The following is a 22,242-nucleotide window of genomic DNA, read 5'->3' on the forward strand; positions in this document are numbered from 1 at the left end:
AAAATGGCTAGGGTTCTAATCTAGATTTAAGATTTGAATTAATTAAAACGTACAACTTGACTTTTAATCTTTCAGTTGAAATTATTTGACATGAAACTTAGAGTTTTCTTAATTTAGTATTTTGACTACTATATTATAAGTTTATAACAGACAGTGGATGTCTGTGTAACATGAACTTATTACTATTTACTATAACAAAAAAATAATATAAATGGAAACTCAATAAAAAAAAAAGGGTAGTAATAGATTATTAGACTAACGAGAAGTTGGAAGCAAAAACCAAGTACAAATACAACACCACTTGATTATCTCTCATTTCATGCAAGAGACCTCGTTTTATGACAACATCACTAAATTACAATGAGGTCTAACTTAAACATAAATCTAGTTATAAAGCCAACTCAGGCCCATTTGTATCCGAACTCTCTACCTGGGCCGACATGCGGTGTGAACAGGCCCAACTTGTCTTGACATCTTGAGGTCAAACATATATAGAAACGTTAATTAGTTATGTGATCACTTATGTCAAAGGTTAATTTTTGATGACATGCATTTTGAAATAACGAATATATACCTGGAAATAAGCTTCAAGCTTCTTTTTGAGAGTTGTATACTCCTTCTTGACATGTTGGAATGTCCTCTTGCACCTACATCATGTACAATATATTGTTTCTTCAATTGATATTCGATAATTAAAATAATTGTTTATATATATATATATATATATATATATTTTCTTCGGATGATGAGTAAAATAGTGATTATGTATAGTACCCTTCAGCATTTCGAGCATTGCAATAATCCTTGAAGTGGGAGCATTCAACTTTCACCTTCTTGGCTCCAATGCTAGTGCTACTACCTTTAAACTGATGCATCAAACTATCTAATTTGCTGAAGTCTAGAGGCCTTTTTTCTCTGAAAATTTATGATCATACAGTAATTTGTATCATAAGTATGCCCCATATATATCATATAATATACAATGTGAATCTATTTTTTATTTCAAATATGCAAAAAAGGAAAGAAAGAAAGAAAACCAAATTTGCTGCTTACAAGGCCTGATCCAGATTGTAGAGAAAACGGGCAGAATCACGATAGTACAAGGTGACAACTTCCTCTACGAAACTGGGATTAGAACTGTCTTGCAACTCCTCCAACAATATGAATTGTTCATCCAAATATCCCTGCACATATAATTAAAGGTATAGTAACTTAAGCAGTTCAAATCTTAATTTATATGCATTGTAGTCTGTAAAATCAAACTTGAACCATACATTAGAAAGCAAAAAAAAGTAAGCAAGCACCCAATGCTGTCTTCCATGGATTTTGAGTCCCAATACCTCGATATGTATGAGGGATGTTATTTTGTTTACAGTTTTACCCTTACCATGATGGTGCAGAGAGGCTGCTTCCAGTATCTATCTAAGATAGAAAAAGAATCTCCAGCCTTGCAAGGCATGCGGATAGAACCCTTATCTCTGTCTTCAGAGACAAAGGTATTAACCACTTATCTAATCTTACTGGTTTTTTGAACCATATACTAGGCGTATGTTACATCTTTTAAAAATAAACATAAACTTTTATGTTTAAAATGTTACTGCATACATAAAGCTATACATTAAAGACACATATCCATGTATCTAGGTGGTAGTAATACGCGGCTAGCTAGCTCTTAGGAATATGATAATTTGTTAAACATAGCGCGCCGTTACTTACATTATATATTATATTATTGTTTGACGATTATATCATTCTAGCTCCTTGTTAATTATTTAAAATTTTAATTCCCGTTAAAGAAAAAAATTACCTAATGAAATGAAACCAACCTGGTCGAAAAGGGATTTGCGAATGTTAGCAACCTGCCTATGCATTTGATTTCTATCCATCACTGACCCGCCCTGTGATGTAAGTTACAACAAGAAACACGAATGAATTCAAAGACTGGATATTATGCACTTATGATTGCTTACTAATGAACAAGTGTTAAAATCGAAGTTATGGTAAATATGGAACGATAGGATGATGTTTTATAGGCGCGTAAAGTAGAAGTATATATGTCACGTCGATCGTTCTCAAATAAATTCCATTGGTTTTCAGCATCGAATCAACCATATGACATGAAACAAATTCATATTATAACATATGTAAAGAAAAAGAAAGAGTATTGGATTTTGGCTATGTATCTTTTTGGCATGAAATAAGTACCAAGCAACAAAAGACGCTTATCAAACCCTTTTTAATCAAAACTTTCTTTTGCATGGGAAATGGAATGCGGATTCGATTCTAGGGAGGTAAAAAGGTAATAATTCCATTTCCATAATCCAATTAATGAAAGAATAATGAATATTTAATTTCACTCCAATGTAATATAACACAAATTGCATTGGAATATATACACACACTAGCTTATTCGGTTGGTATTTTTTGGGTGATTTTTTTGTTGTCTTTTTTCCCCTTAGTAAGCATTAGACAAAATAAAAGGCATGTAAAACATATATAGGTGGCTTTTGGGAAAGAGGTTTAATAGTAAATGATATTAATAGTAAATCAGAATATATACACACACACCCACAAAAATATGTAGCAAATGATATTAATAGTAAATCAGAATATATCTCCATTCCTGAATCTCATTAGAAGATTATTATATTACCCTACCAATATCTCTTTACAATCAAAAGCTTATACTATGCTTTATTAGCCAACTAATACTCTTTAATAACGAATTAAGCAGAAGTTTACTACTTTACCATAGTTCATATAGTAACAAAGCATGTAGCATAGCCGTGTGATTAAGTTCTTGGCGTTTCAGCAAGTATGAGACGATTGACGAATGCTACAAACATCTACACCGAACAGCAACCACAAACATAATCAAAAACAACTGTTACATATGTAATGTCCCGTCTACCATGACCACAATATTGTTTGTTTTGCGCACATGTACACAACTTTATTCGTGGGTGACATGATCACTCCCCGGGGTTACCCATATTGGTACTACTTCCACAAGAACATGTTTAACTAAAATAATTCTCTCAGGATCTGTTATGTAGAGGGTGGGGTTCAAAAGAGCTATAGTCCACGGGAAATGTGGAATTCGCCTAGTGTGTTCCAATCTAAAAGTATAAGAAATTAGGGATAGTACCAAATGTGGATTACAAATATGTATAAATCAAGAAATTAAAAATGTTTACATGATGCTATCATGGTAAATAAGCTAAAAGAATTGGGTGACCAGTAGTAGCTATTGAAATGGACAGATGATGCTAATATAAGTGGCATTTGACATTAAACCACTGATCCATTATACAGCAAGCAACAAGGGAATTAGAGAAAAAGGGCAACCAGCAAATGATGGTTCATCCCAATTAGTCAGCGCTTTCATTCCTTTCACGAAACAATATCATGATAGGACCTCCGATTCTTCCACCTTTCTTCATTCGGGTTTATTTACTTTTCGGATATATATCCTATTATACCCATTAGAATAAACTGACAACACACCTACTGTTTTGCCTACAATATGCTGTCAATTAGGTATCAACTACTATCATGCATTGCATATATGTGATAAATTCATGCAAATGCCAACACAGTCTACTCTATGGATGTAAATGCACTTATTCCACCTTTTTACTTACAAATTCTACTTCATTCTCAGTAATACTTTTACTTTTTTTAGAACGGCACACCACACTACTACTACTAAACTGCACGAATGTCTGGGTATTCTAGGACTTACCAACCCCCAACCCCCGTCCCCTCCAAAAAAATTAAAAAAAATCTGCGCCTACAAATGTGAAATGTGGAACTGGGACTCAAATCCGAGTGGAAAACCTCAAGGTCAAAGGCCTTACCAATGACTTAATAACAATAATGTTATCCTTTCCTAAGAAACCATCCTGAATTTTGAATCAAACCTACATCATTTTAAGAGAATTTTAAGTTTAAATGAAACGAAGACTACCAAATGGGGTTCGAACCGTTCGATATTGATTGTGGACCAAATTGATCTACTGCAGGGACAATTCAAGTATTTAACTAGTGGATAGAGAATATTAAACACACAAAAAGAAGTTACAAGTAGAGGATGGTCCTTGTCATACCTTTCTTTTATATACCAATAACTTCCAGCAGAGTAATATTAAACAAGTGTGTCTGTTGCTAACAGATTCTCCTTTTCTTCCTTCCTAAAAGATCATACAGATTCCACATCCGTCTTTAGAATTTTTTGGAGTATTGGAGCTGCGAGGTTTAAGGTATACACCTGCATGCCTTGAAACATATTGTTGTGTAATAGTATGCTTAAAAGTTGTGCGGCAATAAATGTCCAACTTCTATTCTAACGAACATACTATATATGATAGTACTGTCACCGTCTTAATGTCAACTGTGACAATTTAGTTAATACCACAAAAAAGCGAAAATAATTGAAATTATAACATATTAAACTATCTTAACAAAGTTCCAAACCACTAGACCAAGCCAAATAACTTCTGTTATCCCAAGTGATCTTGGCAAAGTAGTTCTATTTATGGAGAGTTCCATAATCTGTCCTTTTTCTATGTCATAATTTATTACAACTATATACTGTATAGTCACATCTAATGCTTTTCTTAGAGAACAAAAACTTATCAAGGGTGGGTGGGGAAGGATCAGAATATGATTTTGTGACTTTTAGGGGACAAGAAAAGGAGATTCTCTTTCTCCATCCATCTTATTATTGCAACTATGTAAACAAATTCTAAACTGTACTTTCACCACAAACACATGGGCTATATGCCTATATATCGTAGGAAAAAATATATGCTGCTTAGCTGCTCTCACTATCATTCTCAATCATACGATTAATTAACTAAAAAAATTAATAATTGTTAGAAAGGTAGCAGGTATGTGAATGCTGCTAGCAGCACATATTAGTTATCTTCAATATATGTGAATGCTGCTGGCAGCAATATTCAACTACTAACATACAGGAGTCATAGGGATTTAGCAGATAACACGTTTATATTTTTGGTCCTTCAACTATTTTAAACATACACAAATAATCCTTCATTTATAATTAATCCCATTTTTTTGGAAAAAAAAAATCCTTCATTTATTTATAAAAACACCTAAAATTATATGTTACTAAAAGTATATAACTTATCCCATAGACCATCTTTGGTTAGTGCCCACCAAAAATAAAATCAATCAATATTAAGATTATATTATATACTCTAACTTGCTCTATACTGCATCTCTTCTATCTTTTTCTTTTTCTCTTTTCTAACACCAAAGATCTTTATATTACAAAAACGATGATGCGATTATTGACAAACAACTCCCTATAGATGTTTTATTCTTCCTATCAGACAGTGTACAGTAAAATAAAAGAATACCTTTATATATATATATATATATAGAACATACTAATATAGTATGCTGCCCCAATCATTGACTTGCATCAGCAAGGTTGAAGGGAGCAACTAAACCAAAAACAAAGTGGATAAATATATCAACCAAAGCAGCCCAACTCGGCTTTCAACCTCGTCAACTTGCTTGGAAACCATTACTGTGACCGGGGTTTATACCCGAGCTACCAACCATGGGTGCGCTATGAAATGCTGACTGCCTTGAGGGCTCAGTTGATAACATCAATGATAATGATGAAGGCTCGATGTGATGATGATCCGGATCTTTTAAACTTAGCTGTTTCGACATTCCAACTAATTCATCCAAATTCATGGGTTCTTTGGAAAGAATTGGGATTGGTTTCAGAACCCGATGGTGAGATGCATCTGGTCCCATGTTACTATTGTTGGGTGGTTCTTCAAGTGGGGTCATAGTTGATGGCCAAACTGGGATTGGAATGGGTATGTAAGCTGGATAAAAGGCAGGTATTATTGGTGGAAGCTCACTCACAGATGTTGATTGTGATACTTCTTTGATGTCTTCTTTCATTTCACTTGGACCAGCCACCATGGATTCATCAGAACCAGGTTTTAACGAAAGTTTTAACGAACAATGGGAGTTGTCGGAATGATCCGTACCTGCAGCTAGAGGTAGCATGAATTGATCTTCCGGTGGTTCAGCAGCCTGCAGAACAAACACCCGTATCAATTTTTATGCATATAAAAGAATTACCGATCTAAATAAACTTATAGCATGTTGACCCACAAATATGACATCTTGCAAGCTTTGATATTAAGAAGCAAGACAAACCATATCTGGAGCCATGTCAAAAAGGCTAGAACGTCTTTTTCTTCTAGTAGAGCCACATTGTCTTATGAAGTATTTCTGGGCATGGCTGGCAACTTGCGTAGGTGTTCTGGATATAACATAATTACGTGCTATGCCACGCCAGTCTCCTTTTCCCAGTTTTTGCAGACCAAGTAGGAACAACCGATGCTCCTCCTCTGTCCAAGGAGTACCTGAAATTAATGCAACTATCATTAATCATCTATTCATCTTGAATTATGGTAATAATAATCATGAAACAATATATCTAATTAGAATCTGGTTTGATGGCCGTGTTCACTATGTCATGCAAACACAATGCAGACATATCAGGTGAGTGCATAATGTAGAACATCCACATCAGGCATAAACACATAGAAATGATGTGGTAAACAAGCCCACAACAAGTAGTAGTAAGCAAGGTTATGTTACATTATCTTGATCGGCATCTTGTAATGATGGCAAGATTAGTAAAACTTCAAGTTACAAGATAATAATAGAGATAATAAAATGATGGGACTAAAAAGTTTGTGACTTTATGGCAGCATAAGAGCACGGATATATAAAATACGATATAGATATCAGATTATTCCAAAAGAACACCTATATATGTACTCTTGTTACGTCTACACAAACATCTCACTCATTCTCGGAAAGTCCAATCTACACTGGGCACAAAATATCCCTTCTATTGCGCTACCTTCCCGATTCAGTTTGTGAAATGACTATTAGATCAACTCCCCTGAACTCCCACAGTAAATTCATAGTCTGTTCATTCAGCAGTTAGAAGATCGGATTTATATGTACCTGTTTGGGTGTTTAGTTCAAAGTTTCCAGAGTTATCTAATTTCCATTGAAGATCTAACCTACAAAAAAAATTAAACTTACACCACCTTTGGTATTCATCAGTCATCACGCATTAGACAGCGGGAGTTCTCAAAGATGTTTATTTATTGTAATTCTGCTTTATCTTATTCTTTATAATAGACATCTAACATTGGCATGCTATGATTTAACTATTAGTGACTTTGACATACTTATGTTAAGATTATTTCTGATCACTGAAAAAACAGAGTTATGAATATTGATTTAGCATAGCTACATAAGCTCTCGTCTCTGCACATAATTGTCCGGTGCGAAACTTATGGCTGTCGGCTTCAACTTCTTCAGAGACACGATAACATCGGTGTTTTTAAAGCCATATAGTTGGGAGTTGGGACAGATATATTCAATGTAAACAAATTAAAGAAGAGCTCACAGTCAGCTCTGTAGCAATACTTCACGCCTCATGAAGTTTTTGGTCACTTTGTGGCATACGCATACATTCACAACCCTTTTGAGTTTTCTGCCATAGAACAGAAGACAATTTAAATTCCCTTTATTATGCCAGTGTCCACATGTTAATGTGTTCCCCTTATTTGTGGTTAGCTGATTGATAAGTCTTCCAGTTTGAGTCACTCGATATAATTACTACAAAGACAGGTGAATGTTGTCATTTTATGCATACTAATAATCTCCCACGCTTAAACTTAACTGGCCAAGATTTTCACTTAAGAAATACAATTGTACATATTTAAAAAGATTCAAGTAATCTTTTCATATGAGGGTCAGTTTCCTACCAGCACTGTACATTTATGAACGATCCTAAATAAACGGATGTCTCTGACTCTTGGTTCTTTCTGTAAGCACTTATTTGTATTGCCGATCATACTGTAGAAATAATAATCATCCAACCAAGGCCTATGAATCCATGACTATTGACAAGTAATAGATTGTCAAACATGCACACTGGATATCATTAATAAGGAAATCTTTCGTGCCAGAATATAGTATCACAAATCTCAATTAACTTAAAAGATAACAAACATTCCCTACACTGTAACCTAACAAATCTTTTAAATAAAGAGGCAACAGCTAATCAGCTATGTTGTTCAAGATCCTACTTAGAAGATATCATTTTCTCCAACTCTTGTAAACAAATGGGGACTCAATCTCAACCATCAAACAAGGTGTACTAACCATAAACTACCACATTTCTTCTACTCTATCAGACCAAAATATGTCATCCAATCAAAATTCACAAATAAGGTAGTGTTTGGGATTTATCTGATTATTGCTTTTTTTTTCCAAGTAAAGCAATAAGCACCCTATCAGAAATAAGCACCCTGTTATATGCAATCTGCTTATTTTAGTATAGATAAGCACCCTTTTATAAGCAATCTGCTTATTTTAGGAGAAATAAGCACCCTTTTTATAAGCAAACTGATTGTGTTTTCCAGCAAAAAAAGCGATTATAGAAATGGAACACAAAACACCCGATAAGATAAAACGAAAGACAAATGAGCATAATACAGAATTCGGTATACTCTAGGGATATCCTATCACAAAGATTGCCAAATATGCTTAGTTATATCACTTGAACATTCGAAATAGGCTAATACTAGTTGGTTCTTTCCTTTTGTGGAATTTTAAAATTTTCAAAATAAAACAAAAAAAAGGGACAACAGCCAATAAATAAAAAAGTCATACACTCATACTCCATCAAAGACATCCACTTGGAAAAAAAAAAACACCAGATGATCACATTTTCCTATTTCTACATTCCTAATTAAGATCATTAATTACAGAATGTGATTAATAATGAGTCGTTTATGCATTTTTGTCTTTATATATCTATATGTGTGATATTCGTAGTCCTAGAGCTACATAAAAATAATTGTCCCTAAAAAATTAATTTACAATTAGCCATATACAAGATGTGTGTGTGTGTGTGTATAGAAGGCAAACCTTTTTTTCGATCAGCACGGCGTTTAGCGGAAGGATCATCGGAGAGATAACCTTGAACGGGGTCAGAAGTGGCCGGAGAGCTAGGATTTACCGGTGAAGCGGTTGCCGGAGACGAGTGATTACTGCTGCTATAAACAGAGGATAGATTCCCCATGCTGGCACTCTTTTTCATAATCGACCCTCCATCTGTAAGCCTAACACCAAACAGCTTCACACCACCACCACCACCGCCACCGGCACGTGTTGGACACGTGCGTGAGTTATGGCCGTTGTTGCTACAATGAGAGCATCGCCGAGTCATTTGTTACAAGACTCGGCTCGGCCTTATTCACGACCAACGATATGTATGTAAGATTGTATCAATATCTGCTTGTGTTTGTATTTGATTGCATGTGTTTTTCTTTCTTTTTAAAAAGAAAGAAAAAAAGAAAGAAAGAAAAAGGTTTGGATCAGATAAAGAGAGAAAAGATTTTTGTTTTAATTACGGAACTGGTCGGTCGCCGTATCTTTTGTGTATGTGTTTGTGTGTCACAAATTTATATTTACATACAGTATTTAGATAATGTCGTACTTTCCTTAAGATTCTATTTGACATGTGTTTTTTTTAATCATAATAATAATTATAAGTTTTTATTTATCGAGAATGCTAAAAATGATAATAATGAATATATAGAGGGAGTGTCCGTGTACTGTACCAATCAAAAGCGCGTACTGTACCATCTTAGAAAAAGTCATTACTGCGCCTTACTAGTTAAATTAGATGGATTGGATTGCATTTAATATTTTTTAATTTTTGTTATATTGATCACCGGCCAAGGTGAAAGAACCATAGATTTTTTTTTATATATTACGAGTATTATTTTATATATCGAGAGCGTGAAAATAGATCAGAAAGCAGATGATAGAGAAGAAGAAGATAACAACAAACACTCGAGCTTCCTTTTCACTTTCTCAACTTAATCATGTAAAAAATGTGCTCCAGCCAATAGGGGTGGCCTAATCGATCTCTGATCTTAAGGTATTTAACCAGAAGTTCAAATCTCACTTACTATATTGGTAGGTTTGGATTATTGGAGTCTATATAAAATAAGTCAAGTTAATCAAAATAAAAACTTTAAAAATAAAAAAACCGTGTCCCCTAGTAACACATGGGTTAGGTAACTAGTTTTTCCACTAAACTTGATGATAATAATAATCTATACTAATTTATAAAGCAAATCATCCTTCCCTCCTCTTTAAACTTTCAGCCTTTGAAATACCAAAATAATCATTTTCCTTTATTCACTAATTAAAATATTTTCACCTGATATACCTATCATATTTTAATAAAATAAATTATTTTTACATTACCCCCATTAAATCAATTACTTTTACATTAATAACCACATTGCTACCCACCAACGCCACCCGTCTTCGCCGCTGCCGCATTGCGCGGGTACAATATTAATAAATAGAGTTAAGTACTTTTTTCGTCCCTATGGTTTCTTGTTTGTTCACTTTTCATCCTCGCCGTTAACTTTTGTCTAAAATCATCCCTGTGGTTGTCTTTTCGTCCTTGCCGTTATAACTTCTCCATTTGACGCTTACACGTGCTATGCACGTGAGGGCATTTTTGGAATTTCCTATACACATTTTCGTTATATATCCCTAAAAACCAAAAAAACCCTCATTTTTCACCCACTTTGGTTTTGTGCAGCCATTTTCTTCCCGCCCCCCTTTCTACCTTTTCTTCTTTCTCTCGCATCCTTCATAATCACAAATGGTTGTTCTCTGTATGTGTGGGAAGGTTTCAATCGTTCGAACATCATGGACTACAAGGAACCCAGGTCGTCGATTTTATTGTTGTTCACGTATTGTAAGTAATAAAAAACCCTAATTTTAAGCTTTTTGATTTTGTTAATTTCTTGGAAATCAAAGTTTATCTTTACAGGGATTAAATAACTCTGGCTTTATTGGATGGGTTGATCCACCAATGTGTGCAAGATCCATGGACATTATACCCGGATTGTTAAGAGCTAAAAACACTATGGAGGAAAATTTGAAGGAAAAAAATGGTCAAGTAAAGAAATTGAAGAAGTGTTTGGTTCTTAGCTGGTTTTTTTCATATGTTTTTGGATGTATATGTCCTAATTTGGGTGGTTTCAATAGGTTCTTGTAGTCCCTGTTCTTGTAATTTGCTTTCCATGTTTGTGTTGTAATATGGTAGTAGATGAATGAAAATTAAGTTTTTACCTTTTGTAATTACTCTTGTAATTTTGTACATTCTTGTAATACCTGTTTTTGTTTAATGCATAAGTGTAAGCAAATTGCAATAAACACCAACTTTAATAAACTACTGAAATTGCATAAGTCTAATATTACATACCAAATTGCAAAATAAAATGAAGTAAACACCAACTTGCATTTTGACAAAATACAACTACTAAAATTGCAGTAAACAAAAGACTAATGAAAGTGCAACCACTGAAATTACATACCAAAGTGCAAAATACAACCTTTCAAATTGTCTTACAGATTGTGGCAACATACAACCATTCAAAAGACTAATCAAACTTACAACCAAATTGAACCAAATTGTCTTAAACATAGCAGAAAAACATAAGATAATGTCTGAAACATAAAACATTACAACCAAATTGAAACAAGTTTACAAGTGACTTGTAGATTGACTTGCATTTTGACTTGCATTTTGAGTTGCACCACCAGGTTTTCTTGATCTCTTAACACCTGCACCAGAGTTGCTTGCCTCACCAACAACGTTCTTTCTCTTCACCCTTTTCTTGGATTGACTTGCTTGAGTTTGAGTTTGAGTTTGTTGTTGACCCTTGCACTGCCTTCTATTGTGTCCCTTGTTCTTACACTTTGAACAAGTAATAGTCTTCCCAGTCCTTGTAAGCTTGCCATTTTTAACCATTTTTCCTTCTTCCAGTTCCATGACACTCTTCCTTCTTAGTTTCTTAGGTCTGCCAACTTGAGTCTTATGAACATGAGGGAGAAGCCTAGTTGGACAACTATTCTTTGGCCATGAAGAAGATCCAGTGACAGGCTCCACCTTAAAACTATAAACCTCTTTCCATGTATCTAACCTATAGCATGGATCAACCCAATCCTCAACTATTGTGTCATGCACAGAATTATCTCTAGCATTCCAAATACCACAAACTGCATGCTTGCAGGGCATACCAGTCAATTGCCACTTTCTACAACTACATGTCCTCTCCTGTATATCAACTACACACTGATCCATGTATGAATCCTTAACCTGAAAGCTATGTGATCCATTCCATAAAGCAGTACAATGGTTTGCATCATTCTTAATGGACTCAAATAATGCAGAAGTTGTAGGTGTCAATGGACCCTTCTGTGTATCAATTATCTTTTGAACAATGACAATCCTTTTCATGAGATACTCCCTAATATACTCTAGGCAACTAATTATTGGTTTCTCCCTACCCTCAACCAACTTACTATTGAAACTCTCACAAATATTGTTCAATAGTATATCACAATGTGCCCTACCTGTATATCACAATTGTTCAATAGTTATAATACTTAAACTTAAACAAGATACAGTTTTGCAAAATCATAAAAGTATACATTGCATACCTGAAAAATGTGCCCTGCTCCAGTGGTGGGGAGGTATTGCCTTCAAATAATTATAAGCACCTTCATTTTGTTGTCTCAACTCCTCCATTGCAACTTCAAAATCCTGCTCAGTAGTACTGATTGCACACTTCCATAGCAAGTCTCTTATGATTTCACCCCTGAAAGTTCTACTCATGTTTTCATAGATATGCCTTAAGCAAAATCTATGTTCAGCCACTGGAAACAGTTTTGCAATTGCTGGTACCAAACCCTTCTGTCTGTCTGTCATGAAAGTGAAATTACTTTGTGGAGATAGATCTAGGTCTTCTCCCAAACAAACTATAAACCATCTCCATGAATCAAAGCATTCTGCCTCAACTATAACATATGCAAGGGGATAGATTCCATTGTTAGGATCTACCCCAACTGCAGTTAGAACTTGTCCTAGATATGGACCTTTCATAAAGGCTCCATCAAATCCTAGCAGGTCTCTCCTACAAGCCTTGAATCCTTCTTTTAATGGCCCCAAGTAGATATAGATCCTCTTGAACTGTCTTGTTTCTGAATTAGAGTTTGCTTCTCCATTTGTCCCAATTCTGATTGTTGTATTTGGGTTTCTCTGCTGCAACTCCAAACAGTAATCTTTCAACCTTGCATATTGTTGGGTGTAATCTCCTTTAAGCAGTTTTTTTGCTCTACTCTTTGCCCTAGAAGCAGTCAACCTTTTCACTCCCAATTGATACCTATAATTAATTTACAAGTAAATAAAGAATTAACAACTAAATTAATTAACAACTAAATAAACAACTAATATCAATTCACAAGTAAATAAATAACAACTAAATTAATTAACAACTAAATAAAATAACAATTAAGAAGTCACCTTTTTGAGATAATGTCCTGAATGGCAGCTCCTTTGATTTTTGGATCTGCATCTACTATTCCAATTATCTGATTCATGATGAAAGTTGAATTACACTGCCTAAGTGTTCTTAGTTGTAGACAATTATGTTCTTCAATTAATGTCTTCACCATCCACCTATTTTCACCCTTTCTCATGGAAACAAATAAGGTCCATGGGCATGTGGGTTTTTCTACCTTTTTGACTTTCTTTTCTGGTCCAGATTCTCTCTCACATTCCCCAACATCTCTTTCTTCCACAACAACCCCCTTACCTTTTGAGTTACTACCCTTTTGACCCTCAACATCCTTTGCAGTGTCAAGCAGACCCTTAACACCCTTTCCTCTATCATGCAGACCCTTAACACCCCCTGCATAGCTCTCTTTTCTTTTTTCTGGTGAAGATAATTGTTGTTTTTCTGCTGCAACTCTAGCCTTTGTGTATTTTTGCTTAGGTTCAGTAACAGTCCCAAAACATCTTGCCCTGGCCCTTTCCTTGTCATCTTTCACAAATCTAATGTCCCTCCTAGTTTCAATGGCATGCTTCTTGACCATTTCTTTCACAGGCAGTTTTGACCCAAACACTTGAGTTACATAAAAGTTGCTCTTAAGAAACTGCTTTTGAGCCATTGCCTTCACTTGGTTGTTTCTCCTAAACAGTTTTAATTGCTTTTTCCTTAGTCATTCTATGGTGTCATCATCAGGCCCACTATCAAAGTCATCAAAGTCAATGCCTAATATCTCTTCACTTACATTCAATTCATCTATATGTGGTGTAAATTCAACTGCTTTAGATGCTTGCATACCTACTGGTTCTTTCTGAATTACTGGTTCTTGCATCACTTCTGGTTCTTGCATTACTTCTGGTTCTTGCATACCTTCTGCTTCTTGCATACCTTCTGCTTCTTGCATACCTTCTGGTTCTAAGTTAAACTCAAAGTCATTCATATTAACCTCAACATCAATAACTGGTTCCTTTTCATTCATGTTATCTCTCACATTCTCTCTATCTACTTCATTAACTTCTTCACTCTCCTCATCATCCCCAACATCTTTCTCTTTCTCTGGTTCAAAGTCAACATCCTCACTATCATCTCCCTCTGACCTACTTTGAGTCTCTTCTTCACCATCTGTTTCATTATCCTTCTCTTATACACCATCTGTTTCACTATCCCCAGTCACTTCTCAGCCTCTGTTTCTTCTAAAGTAACCACATTCTCCCTAATTGGTTCATTCTCAAGCTCAGTCTACATTGGTTCTTCTAAACTAACCACATTCTCCCTAATTGGTTCAAGCTCAGGAGTTTTCTCCCTAATTTGGTCAATAGATAACCCAGTACCATGTTCCACATAAACATCAATTTGTTTATACTTAGGAGCATATTTTTTCATTGTTTCAATATGCTGGTCACATACTAATGCCCTAAGCCCATCATCTAAATTGCTTTCAGGTACTAAGTAGTGATAATAACATAACCCATGTTTATAACCAATCTCCCTCATAATTTCATGCATGTCATTTAAACAAAACTCTTCTAAATCAATAAAATCAAAAGAAGCAACCTTTCCATCTACATATTGTCTTTTAGGGTTTGTGATAAACTTACCACCATGATGAACATTTAAGCTTAGCAACCCTTCGTAATCCTCTGTAAACAACACCAAAAAAATATAATTAATAAATTAAATTAATAAATTAAATTAAATTAAATTAATTAGAAAATTTAAATAAAACCCTAAAAATATACTAACCGAATATAAACGACATAGCGACGAGCTTCATGGTTCTCCTCATCCATTTTGCAGGTGTTTTGTAAGGGGTGAAGTAATGTGAGGGGATTTGTTTAGTTTTATTGGTTTTCTTCTTCATCGTAAATACCACAGGGACGATTATACTGAAATTAGGGGAAAAATGGGGTGGGTGGGTTTTTATATATCGTTGCACGTGATTGCACGAGGAAAGGCAGGTGCCAAATGTCTCAACTACCCCTCACGTGACTTGCACGTGGGTGGTTAACGAACTAAAGGACGAAAAGACAACCACAAGGATGATTTTAGACAAAAATTAACAGTGAGGATGAAAAGTGAACAAACAAGAAACCACATGAACAATAAGAATAATAATGTTATCTGGACCATATAGGCAAAGTTAGCTAATAGTTTGTAAGCCCAATAAGAAAATCCAGATCCAGTAAAATACGAGTACACTCACTGTACACCACACTGGAATCAAAACGGGCTAGATTTTAGGAAAGGGTGAACGCCGCGAATTTCACATAAACCCTCACACACACTGACTGACTGACTAGAAGATGCTTCTTTTGAGGTTTGGAGCTCCGTCGACCACCGCCTTCCGTACATCTCCGGCGACTCCTTTTCGCAGTCCGTTAACATCTTCTCAGTTATCTGATTCTCATAATATTACCAGTTTTTGCTTATCACAGGTATTTCCATCATTTTCAAAAAAAGTTTTATTGTTATATTCTAAGATGGTAGCTGTAACCGATTTTATATATATATCTTTTTGCTATTAATTGTAGGGTATTAGTTATTCAACAAGATTAAATTGTTATCGAAACAAGGCTATGGCTGAAGCTGCTGAAACTATGGCTACCTCTGTTGTCTCTCCTTCTCGTATTATTTCTAAACCTAGTTTTCTCTTTTAAATTTATTTTCTGCTTTTGCATGCAATTGAATTTATATCTAGATTTTATCCATGTATGTTTTTGTATATATATACACCAAAAAAATAAAATTTCAACAATATGCTATAACCTTTATAAAAGATTATGTGTATAGGGGTGAGTTATTTTGATAACTCCTAAAAAAAAGAACTCAATAACCATTCTGGACCACACATTCTTTTCCTTTTTCCCTCTCTTCAATTAAATAATAAATTTCACCCAAATCATTCAAAATGTTCTAACTCACAAACCGTAAATCGTTAGACAAAACAGAAAGCATGAGTAGTCTTAAAATTTTGTCCTCTTTCATTAGAGATCCAATTCGATATACTTTTGACGACTTTTTAATTTTCGTTTTCTTTTTGGCATTTACACATTACACATGTGTAGGTTGAACTTACACATATGTAGGTTGAACAAAAATTATGATTCGGAACGGGCTTCGCCCTTAAGGATATTCATAAACCAAAGCTAGTGGGGGTGATAGGTCATAGAGGGTAATAGGTCATAGGGTGATAGGTCATAGGGGGTGACCAGTGAGGGGTGATCTACCTAACAGGATCCGCCCTTAGCCGCTATTCCTCCACCATGGACTGACGGGCTCCGTCATTGGCTACCATGGCTCTGCCATGGATTGACAGGCTCCGCCCTTGACCTTCATTGTTGTGTACATATGTTCATTTACTAATTTACGTGTGAAAACAATGATCTTACACATGTGTAGGATGAACGCGATGGGAAAAAAAAACGAAAATTAAAAAGTCGTCAAAGTTATATCGAATTGGATCTCTAATGAAAGAGGACGAAATTTTAAGACTACCCATGCTTTTTGTTTCGTCTAACCATTTACGGTTTGTGAGATAAAGCATTTTAAATGATTTGGGTGAATTTTCTTATTTAATGGAAGAGAGAGAAAATATAAGAAAATGAGTGGTTCAGAATTGTTCTCGCGTTCTTTTTTATTTGTGAGTTCTCAAATAAACCTTCCTCTATGTGTATATATATATGGATGTGGGTTCAAATGATAGGTTTGAATTATTTTGAGAACTCACAACTAAAAAAGAACGCGAGAACAAATCTGGACCATTCATTTTTTATCATTTTCTCTCTCTACAGTTAAATAATAAAATTCACCCAAATCATTCAAAATGTTTTATCTCACAAACCGTAAATCGTTAGACGAAACAAAAAACATGGGTAGTCTTAAAATTTCGTCCTCTTTCATTAGAGATTCCAATTCGATATACTTTTAACGACTTTTTAATTTTCGTTTTCTTTTTGGTACTTACACATAACTTACACATGTGTAGGTTGAACTTACACATGTGTAGGTTGAACAAAAATTATGATTTGGAATGGGCTTCGCCCTTAAGGATATTCATAAACCAAAGCTAGTGGGGTGATAGGTCATAGAGGGTGATAGGTCATAGGGGGTGATAGGTCATAGGTGACCTATCTAACGGGCTTCGCCTTTAGCCGCTATGGCTCTGCCATGGATTGACGGGCTCCGCCCTTGGCCATCATGGCTCCGCCATGGATTGACGGGCTCCGTCCTTAACCTTCATTGTTGTGTACATATGTTCATTTACTAATTTACATGTGAAAACAATAATCCTACACATGTGTAGGTACGCAAGTACAAGAGGAAAAAAAACGAAAATTAAAAAGTCGTCAAAAGTATATCGAATTGGATCTCTAATGAAAGAGGACGAAATTTTAAGACTACCCATGTTTTTTGTTTCGTCTAATGATTTACGGTTTGTGAGATAAAACATTTTGAATGATTTGGGTGAACTTTATTATTTAATTGAGGAGAGAGAAAGAAATAAAGAATGTGTGGTCTAGAATGGTTCTTGAGTTATTTTTTTATTTGTGGGTTCTTAAATAACCCTTCCTCTCAAATGACAAGTTTATTAAAATGAGAAGAATACAAAGTTTTTCAAATTGTTTCTGGCTGTACTAGACACTGTATGCACCTCTGAACGGTTCTAAAACTTTCACTTGATGTTGGTTCGTCCATCTAAATGCACCCCATGCTGATTGCATCCTATATTCTTAGCTAGTAAGCAGGCATTAATTTCATTGTCAGACAAGAGGGATCTTGATCTTTTGGCTACTGGACTTCAAGAATTGGGGTAAAGTGCTCTGATAATACCTATGTTACATTCGATACATTTCTTTGGTTCATTTTTACTCGTGATCTTTAAAAACCATTGGAAACGTGGACAGATGTTCTTGTTTGATACATTTTGCAATAAGTTATACTATATACTCTTATTTCTAATTGTATATATTCGGTTCTACCAAAAAGTTGAAATGAATTACTACTTAACTTTGACTTGTGAAGTCACATATCTGAAGCTTGTCACTTGAACACATAGATACACAATTGTGTCGACTGGGGGAACAGCATCTGCGCTGGAGAAAGCTGGAATTTCTGTAACAAAAGTAGAAGAGCTAACCAAGTTCCCTGAAATGGTAAGCTTTCGATAAAGCATGAGAAAAAGCAACCTTTTATTGCTTTACATCCGAGGTTTGATTCCTCTTTTCATTTGTTCGCAGCTTGATGGTCGTGTAAAAACTTTACATCCTAATGTACATGGAGGTATTCTTGCCAGAAGAGACCAAAGCCATCATATGAAAGCTCTAGAAAAGCACAGTATCGGTAACTTACATAATCGACAATCCATTTCTGACTAATTATGCCAAAATTCGGTAGCGTTGCGATAAATGTGTCTTTAAGTCTTGCTGCCACAGCTGACATTATTGGTCCATTGGCTAGTGGTCAACTTTCAATAGTTGACTTTTTAAGGCTAATTTACTATATGTTTTCTCATAGGTACATTTGAACTGGTGGTAGTAAATTTATATCCTTTCTATGAAAAAGTTACTTCTACCAATGGAATTACATTTGATGATGGAATCGAGAACATCGACATTGGTGGCCCTACAATGATAAGAGCTGCAGCCAAGGTTGTTTTTTCATTTTAATAGTCACTTTACGTGTTTATGATTAATGGTGATTGCAATAAAATGCAAAGATATTTTGCTAATAACTTATGAATAAACTCTTTAATTATTATTTTTTAAAGGGTAGCCCTGTCTTTATGTCTTTTTTGTGCCGATGTTAAAATGACTAGCGTTTCTTTAACAGAATCACAAGGATGTCTTGGTGGTTGTTGATTCGCAAGACTACCCTGTACTTCTAGAATTCCTCAAAGGAAACAAGGATGACCAACAATTTAGAAAGAAGCTTGCTTGGAAAGCTTTCCAACACGTTGCTTCTTATGATTCTGCAGTTTCTGAATGGTTATGGAAGCAAACTGAAGGAGGTACGCTGCTGTATTTAATTCATCAAAAGTGTATAATTCAGTATAGTATTCCTTGTTATTATTGAAACACCATCAAGAGCTCATTGTATTATAAATTTGCTGGCAGATAAATTCCCACCTAGCTTTACTGTGCCACTTTCTCTCAAAAGTTCACTTCGCTATGGTGAAAATCCTCATCAGAATGCTGCATTTTACACCGACAGTAGCTTGTCTGAGGTCAATGGTGGTGGTATTGCAACAGCTATTCAACACCATGGGAAGGTGACACTCTACATTGCTGCTTACATCTACTTTTATATCCAGACTTTTGTACTCTTATTTGTAAATGTTCATGGCTCCAGGAATTGTATGTTATATTGTGAACATAGATTTTGAATAAAACATAGATTTAGTAACAATTTTTGTCATTGTTTTGGCACAGGAAATGTCATATAATAATTATTTGGATGCTGATGCGGCTTGGAATTGTGTTTGTGAGTTTGAAAACCCTACGTGTGTTGTTGTAAAGCACACGAACCCTTGTGGAGTGGCTTCACGTGATGATCTGATTGAAGCATATAGGTTAGCTGTAAAAGCCGATCCCGTAAGTGCATTTGGTGGTATAGTAGCCTTTAACAAAGAAATTGATGAGGTAAATATCTAGCATATGATTTAATTATTAGCACTTGTTTTCATTCTCCTTTTCCTGACTTTGAATATCACTTTCTTGAAGACTCTTGCTAGGGATATTAGAGAATTTAGGAGCCCAACTGACGGAGAGACACGAATGTTTTATGAGATTGTCGTTGCTCCTAGCTATACTGAAAAGGGTTTAGAGATTCTTCGTGGAAAGTCAAAGACTTTGAGGATTCTTGAAGCAAAGAAAAACAGTAGAGGGAAACTTTCACTTAGGCAAGTAGGTGGAGGTTGGTTAGCTCAAGATTCTGACGATCTAACGCCTGAAGAAATCAAATTCGATGTAGTTTCTAAAAGGGCACCAGAAAAGGAGGAGCTTGATGATGCAAAGTTTGCATGGTTGTGTGTGAAACATGTCAAGAGCAATGCCATTGTAATCGCAAAGGTTAGTTTTTATCACAACTGGTCCTCATATTTTCTGAGCTAGAAGTGCAAAGACAGGCAGGTTGGGTCAACCTGAAACACCTTTTTGACCAGAATGGTATTCAATCCCATAATATCTGCATCCCATGTATTTTTTTATAAATAATTAGTGTTTAATGATTAACTTGTGAATCGCATATTTTAAGAGGTTTATGCTTTAGAAGTACAATTTGGATTATTTTCGACCCGTTTGACTACTTTTTGACCTCTTTAACCCCTTTTTGTTTACGAATTTTTGTACCCTTTGGACCATTTAGATATAAAACCTTAAAACTCAACCCAAATTGGCCCGTTCACAAGTAAATGGGTTGAAATTTTCCAAGTTGATGTGATGAAGGACAAATATATTAATATTGGTGATCTTGTGACAGAACAACTGTATGTTAGGCATGGGAAGTGGGCAACCTAATCGTGTGGATAGCTTGAGAATAGCTATAAGGAAAGCAGGGGATGAGGTCAAAGGAGCTGCTTTGGCTAGTGACGCTTTTTTCCCATTCGGTAAATGCTTAACCAATCTCATTCATGTAAATTAAAAATAAATAACTATATATAATCGGGTGATGTTCTTCAACAGCATGGAAAGATGCTGTGGAGGAAGCTTGTGAAAGCGGGATCAGTGTTATTGCTGAACCTGGGGGAAGCATAAGAGACAGTGATGCAATTGATTGCTGTAACAAATATAATGTTTCGCTTGTGTTCACCGGGGTAAGGCACTTCAGACATTGAGGATCGGAAAGGTTTTGGTATTTTTCTGTTTGTTCCGAATTCCATGTTATGATGAGCTTTGTGAAATTTGTATCGTTAAAATATCAATTTTCTCGTGACTTTCTTTCTCCAACGCCTCCTAATATGAGTCAAAGATGTTTTGGTCAGTCTAGCAACTCCATCATCGACCTCTAATTTTCTTTACAGGAATTTAGGGGTTTTTTTTTTTTTCAAACAAAATTCACGAAACTCAGAACAGGATATATAAACAGATTAATAAAGTCCAGTTACAAAGCGTCGTTGACAGCAATCTTTAGGTAATGCAAGAAGACACGACTTTATATATTGAAGAGGCAGAAGCCATCATTATTTAAAGTTTGAGATTCCTAGATGAAAGTGTTAATTAAAAATTTGCATTTTATATTAAATAAAAATTTGAGTTAATTACAAGATTCATCCTTGTGGTTAATTTATTTTCGTGGTTTCCATCTCTTCTCAACATTTTTATTAAAAGAGCTTTAAATTACTTGATTTTGTTGTGAGTTACCTCTCTGATGCCATTAATTTCGTTGTGAGCTATTTCCTTCTTGTTCATTTTCGTGGTGTAAACACCTCTTTAGGGATATAACTCGCAACAAACTAGTGTGATTTAGAACTATTTTGTAATTTTTTCTAAGGACATAAATCACAATAATTAACAGGGACGAAACTTGCAATGCTAATTAAACGCAAACATGGCTTAATCAACAAGAATAGTTATACAGATATTGAAAATTAGTAAATTAGTTATGTTTATGAAGCGTTCTATTGCTATCGACATTTATAGCGATAAACTCACACATTTATAAATAAGCCATTAAAAAAACAAGGGTAAGTACCCGTGCGTTACGGCGGTGAGATGGTAGGGGTGATAGGTCATAAAGTGTGATA

At 35.0% G+C, this 22,242-nt stretch overlaps 4 protein-coding genes across 6 annotated transcripts; 1 reads left to right on the forward strand and 3 right to left on the reverse strand.

The window, feature by feature from the left end:
- Positions 1-269: 269 nt before the first annotated feature.
- LOC122589070 (histidine-containing phosphotransfer protein 4) lies at positions 270-4,848 on the reverse strand. 3 transcript variants are annotated; one of them, XM_043761313.1, is made up of 7 exons: positions 4,110-4,848; positions 2,751-2,846; positions 1,827-1,898; positions 1,054-1,184; positions 775-915; positions 575-647; positions 270-474 (listed from the first exon to the last, which is right to left on the reverse strand). In XM_043761313.1, the coding sequence occupies exons 2-7, from the start codon at positions 2,751-2,753 to the stop codon at positions 427-429; spliced, it is 468 nt and encodes a 155-aa protein (XP_043617248.1). In that variant the 5' UTR covers positions 2,754-2,846; positions 4,110-4,848; the 3' UTR covers positions 270-426. The 3 variants fall into 3 exon arrangements, with proteins under 3 accessions (XP_043617248.1, XP_043617247.1, XP_043617250.1); XM_043761312.1 differs by having other exon boundaries at positions 2,751-3,529; XM_043761315.1 differs by lacking the exon at positions 2,751-2,846.
- A 438-nt stretch (positions 4,849-5,286) lies between these two features.
- Positions 5,287-9,472, reverse strand: LOC122587318 (transcription factor MYBS3). Its single transcript, XM_043759449.1, has 3 exons — positions 9,010-9,472; positions 6,208-6,416; positions 5,287-6,081 (listed from the first exon to the last, which is right to left on the reverse strand). The coding sequence occupies exons 1-3, from the start codon at positions 9,308-9,310 to the stop codon at positions 5,536-5,538; spliced, it is 1,056 nt and encodes a 351-aa protein (XP_043615384.1). The 5' UTR covers positions 9,311-9,472; the 3' UTR covers positions 5,287-5,535.
- Positions 9,473-11,656: 2,184 nt separating this feature from the next.
- Positions 11,657-14,124, reverse strand: LOC122588359. Its single transcript, XM_043760466.1, has 3 exons — positions 13,478-14,124; positions 12,616-13,337; positions 11,657-12,528 (listed from the first exon to the last, which is right to left on the reverse strand). The coding sequence occupies exons 1-3, from the start codon at positions 14,122-14,124 to the stop codon at positions 11,657-11,659; spliced, it is 2,241 nt and encodes a 746-aa protein (XP_043616401.1).
- A 1,620-nt stretch (positions 14,125-15,744) lies between these two features.
- LOC122586880 (bifunctional purine biosynthesis protein PurH) lies at positions 15,745-21,440 on the forward strand. Its single transcript, XM_043758895.1, has 12 exons — positions 15,745-15,937; positions 16,034-16,127; positions 18,237-18,312; positions 18,559-18,655; positions 18,740-18,842; positions 19,017-19,150; positions 19,332-19,509; positions 19,616-19,770; positions 19,931-20,140; positions 20,222-20,569; positions 20,979-21,105; positions 21,182-21,440. Exons 1-12 carry the CDS (start codon positions 15,806-15,808, stop codon positions 21,331-21,333), a joined length of 1,806 nt encoding a protein of 601 aa, XP_043614830.1. The 5' UTR covers positions 15,745-15,805; the 3' UTR covers positions 21,334-21,440.
- The last annotated feature ends 802 nt before the right edge of the window (positions 21,441-22,242 follow it).

The sequence above is a fragment of the Erigeron canadensis genome, chromosome 2, assembly GCF_010389155.1.
Source record: "Erigeron canadensis isolate Cc75 chromosome 2, C_canadensis_v1, whole genome shotgun sequence".
Classification (NCBI taxonomy): domain Eukaryota; kingdom Viridiplantae; phylum Streptophyta; class Magnoliopsida; order Asterales; family Asteraceae; genus Erigeron; species Erigeron canadensis.

Coding starts and splice junctions, on each gene's coding strand:
- LOC122588359 (XM_043760466.1), bottom strand. CDS start 14,124: ATGGCTCAAAAGCAGTTTCTTAAGAGCAACTTTTATGTAACTCAAGTG. Junction 13,338..13,477: donor CAGGACATTATCTCAAAAAG/GTGACTTCTTAA, acceptor AATTAATTATAG/GTATCAATTGGGAGTGAAAA. Junction 12,529..12,615: donor GAGCAGGGCACATTTTTCAG/GTATGCAATGTA, acceptor TGTGATATACAG/GTAGGGCACATTGTGATATA.
- LOC122587318 (XM_043759449.1), bottom strand. CDS start 9,310: ATGACTCGGCGATGCTCTCATTGTAGCAACAACGGCCATAACTCACGC. Junction 6,417..9,009: donor CCGTGCTGATCGAAAAAAAG/GTTTGCCTTCTA, acceptor CATTAATTTCAG/GTACTCCTTGGACAGAGGAG. Junction 6,082..6,207: donor TTGACATGGCTCCAGATATG/GTTTGTCTTGCT, acceptor TTTGTTCTGCAG/GCTGCTGAACCACCGGAAGA.
- LOC122589070 (XM_043761313.1), bottom strand. Junction 1,185..1,826: donor GCAAATCCCTTTTCGACCAG/GTTGGTTTCATT, acceptor TTATATGTGCAG/GGATATTTGGATGAACAATT. Junction 475..574: donor AGCTTGAAGCTTATTTCCAG/GTATATATTCGT, acceptor TTTGACCTCAAG/ATGTCAAGACAAGTTGGGCC.
- LOC122586880 (XM_043758895.1), top strand. CDS start 15,806: ATGCTTCTTTTGAGGTTTGGAGCTCCGTCGACCACCGCCTTCCGTACA. Junction 18,656..18,739: donor TAACCAAGTTCCCTGAAATG/GTAAGCTTTCGA, acceptor ATTTGTTCGCAG/CTTGATGGTCGTGTAAAAAC. Junction 20,570..20,978: donor ATGCCATTGTAATCGCAAAG/GTTAGTTTTTAT, acceptor ATCTTGTGACAG/AACAACTGTATGTTAGGCAT.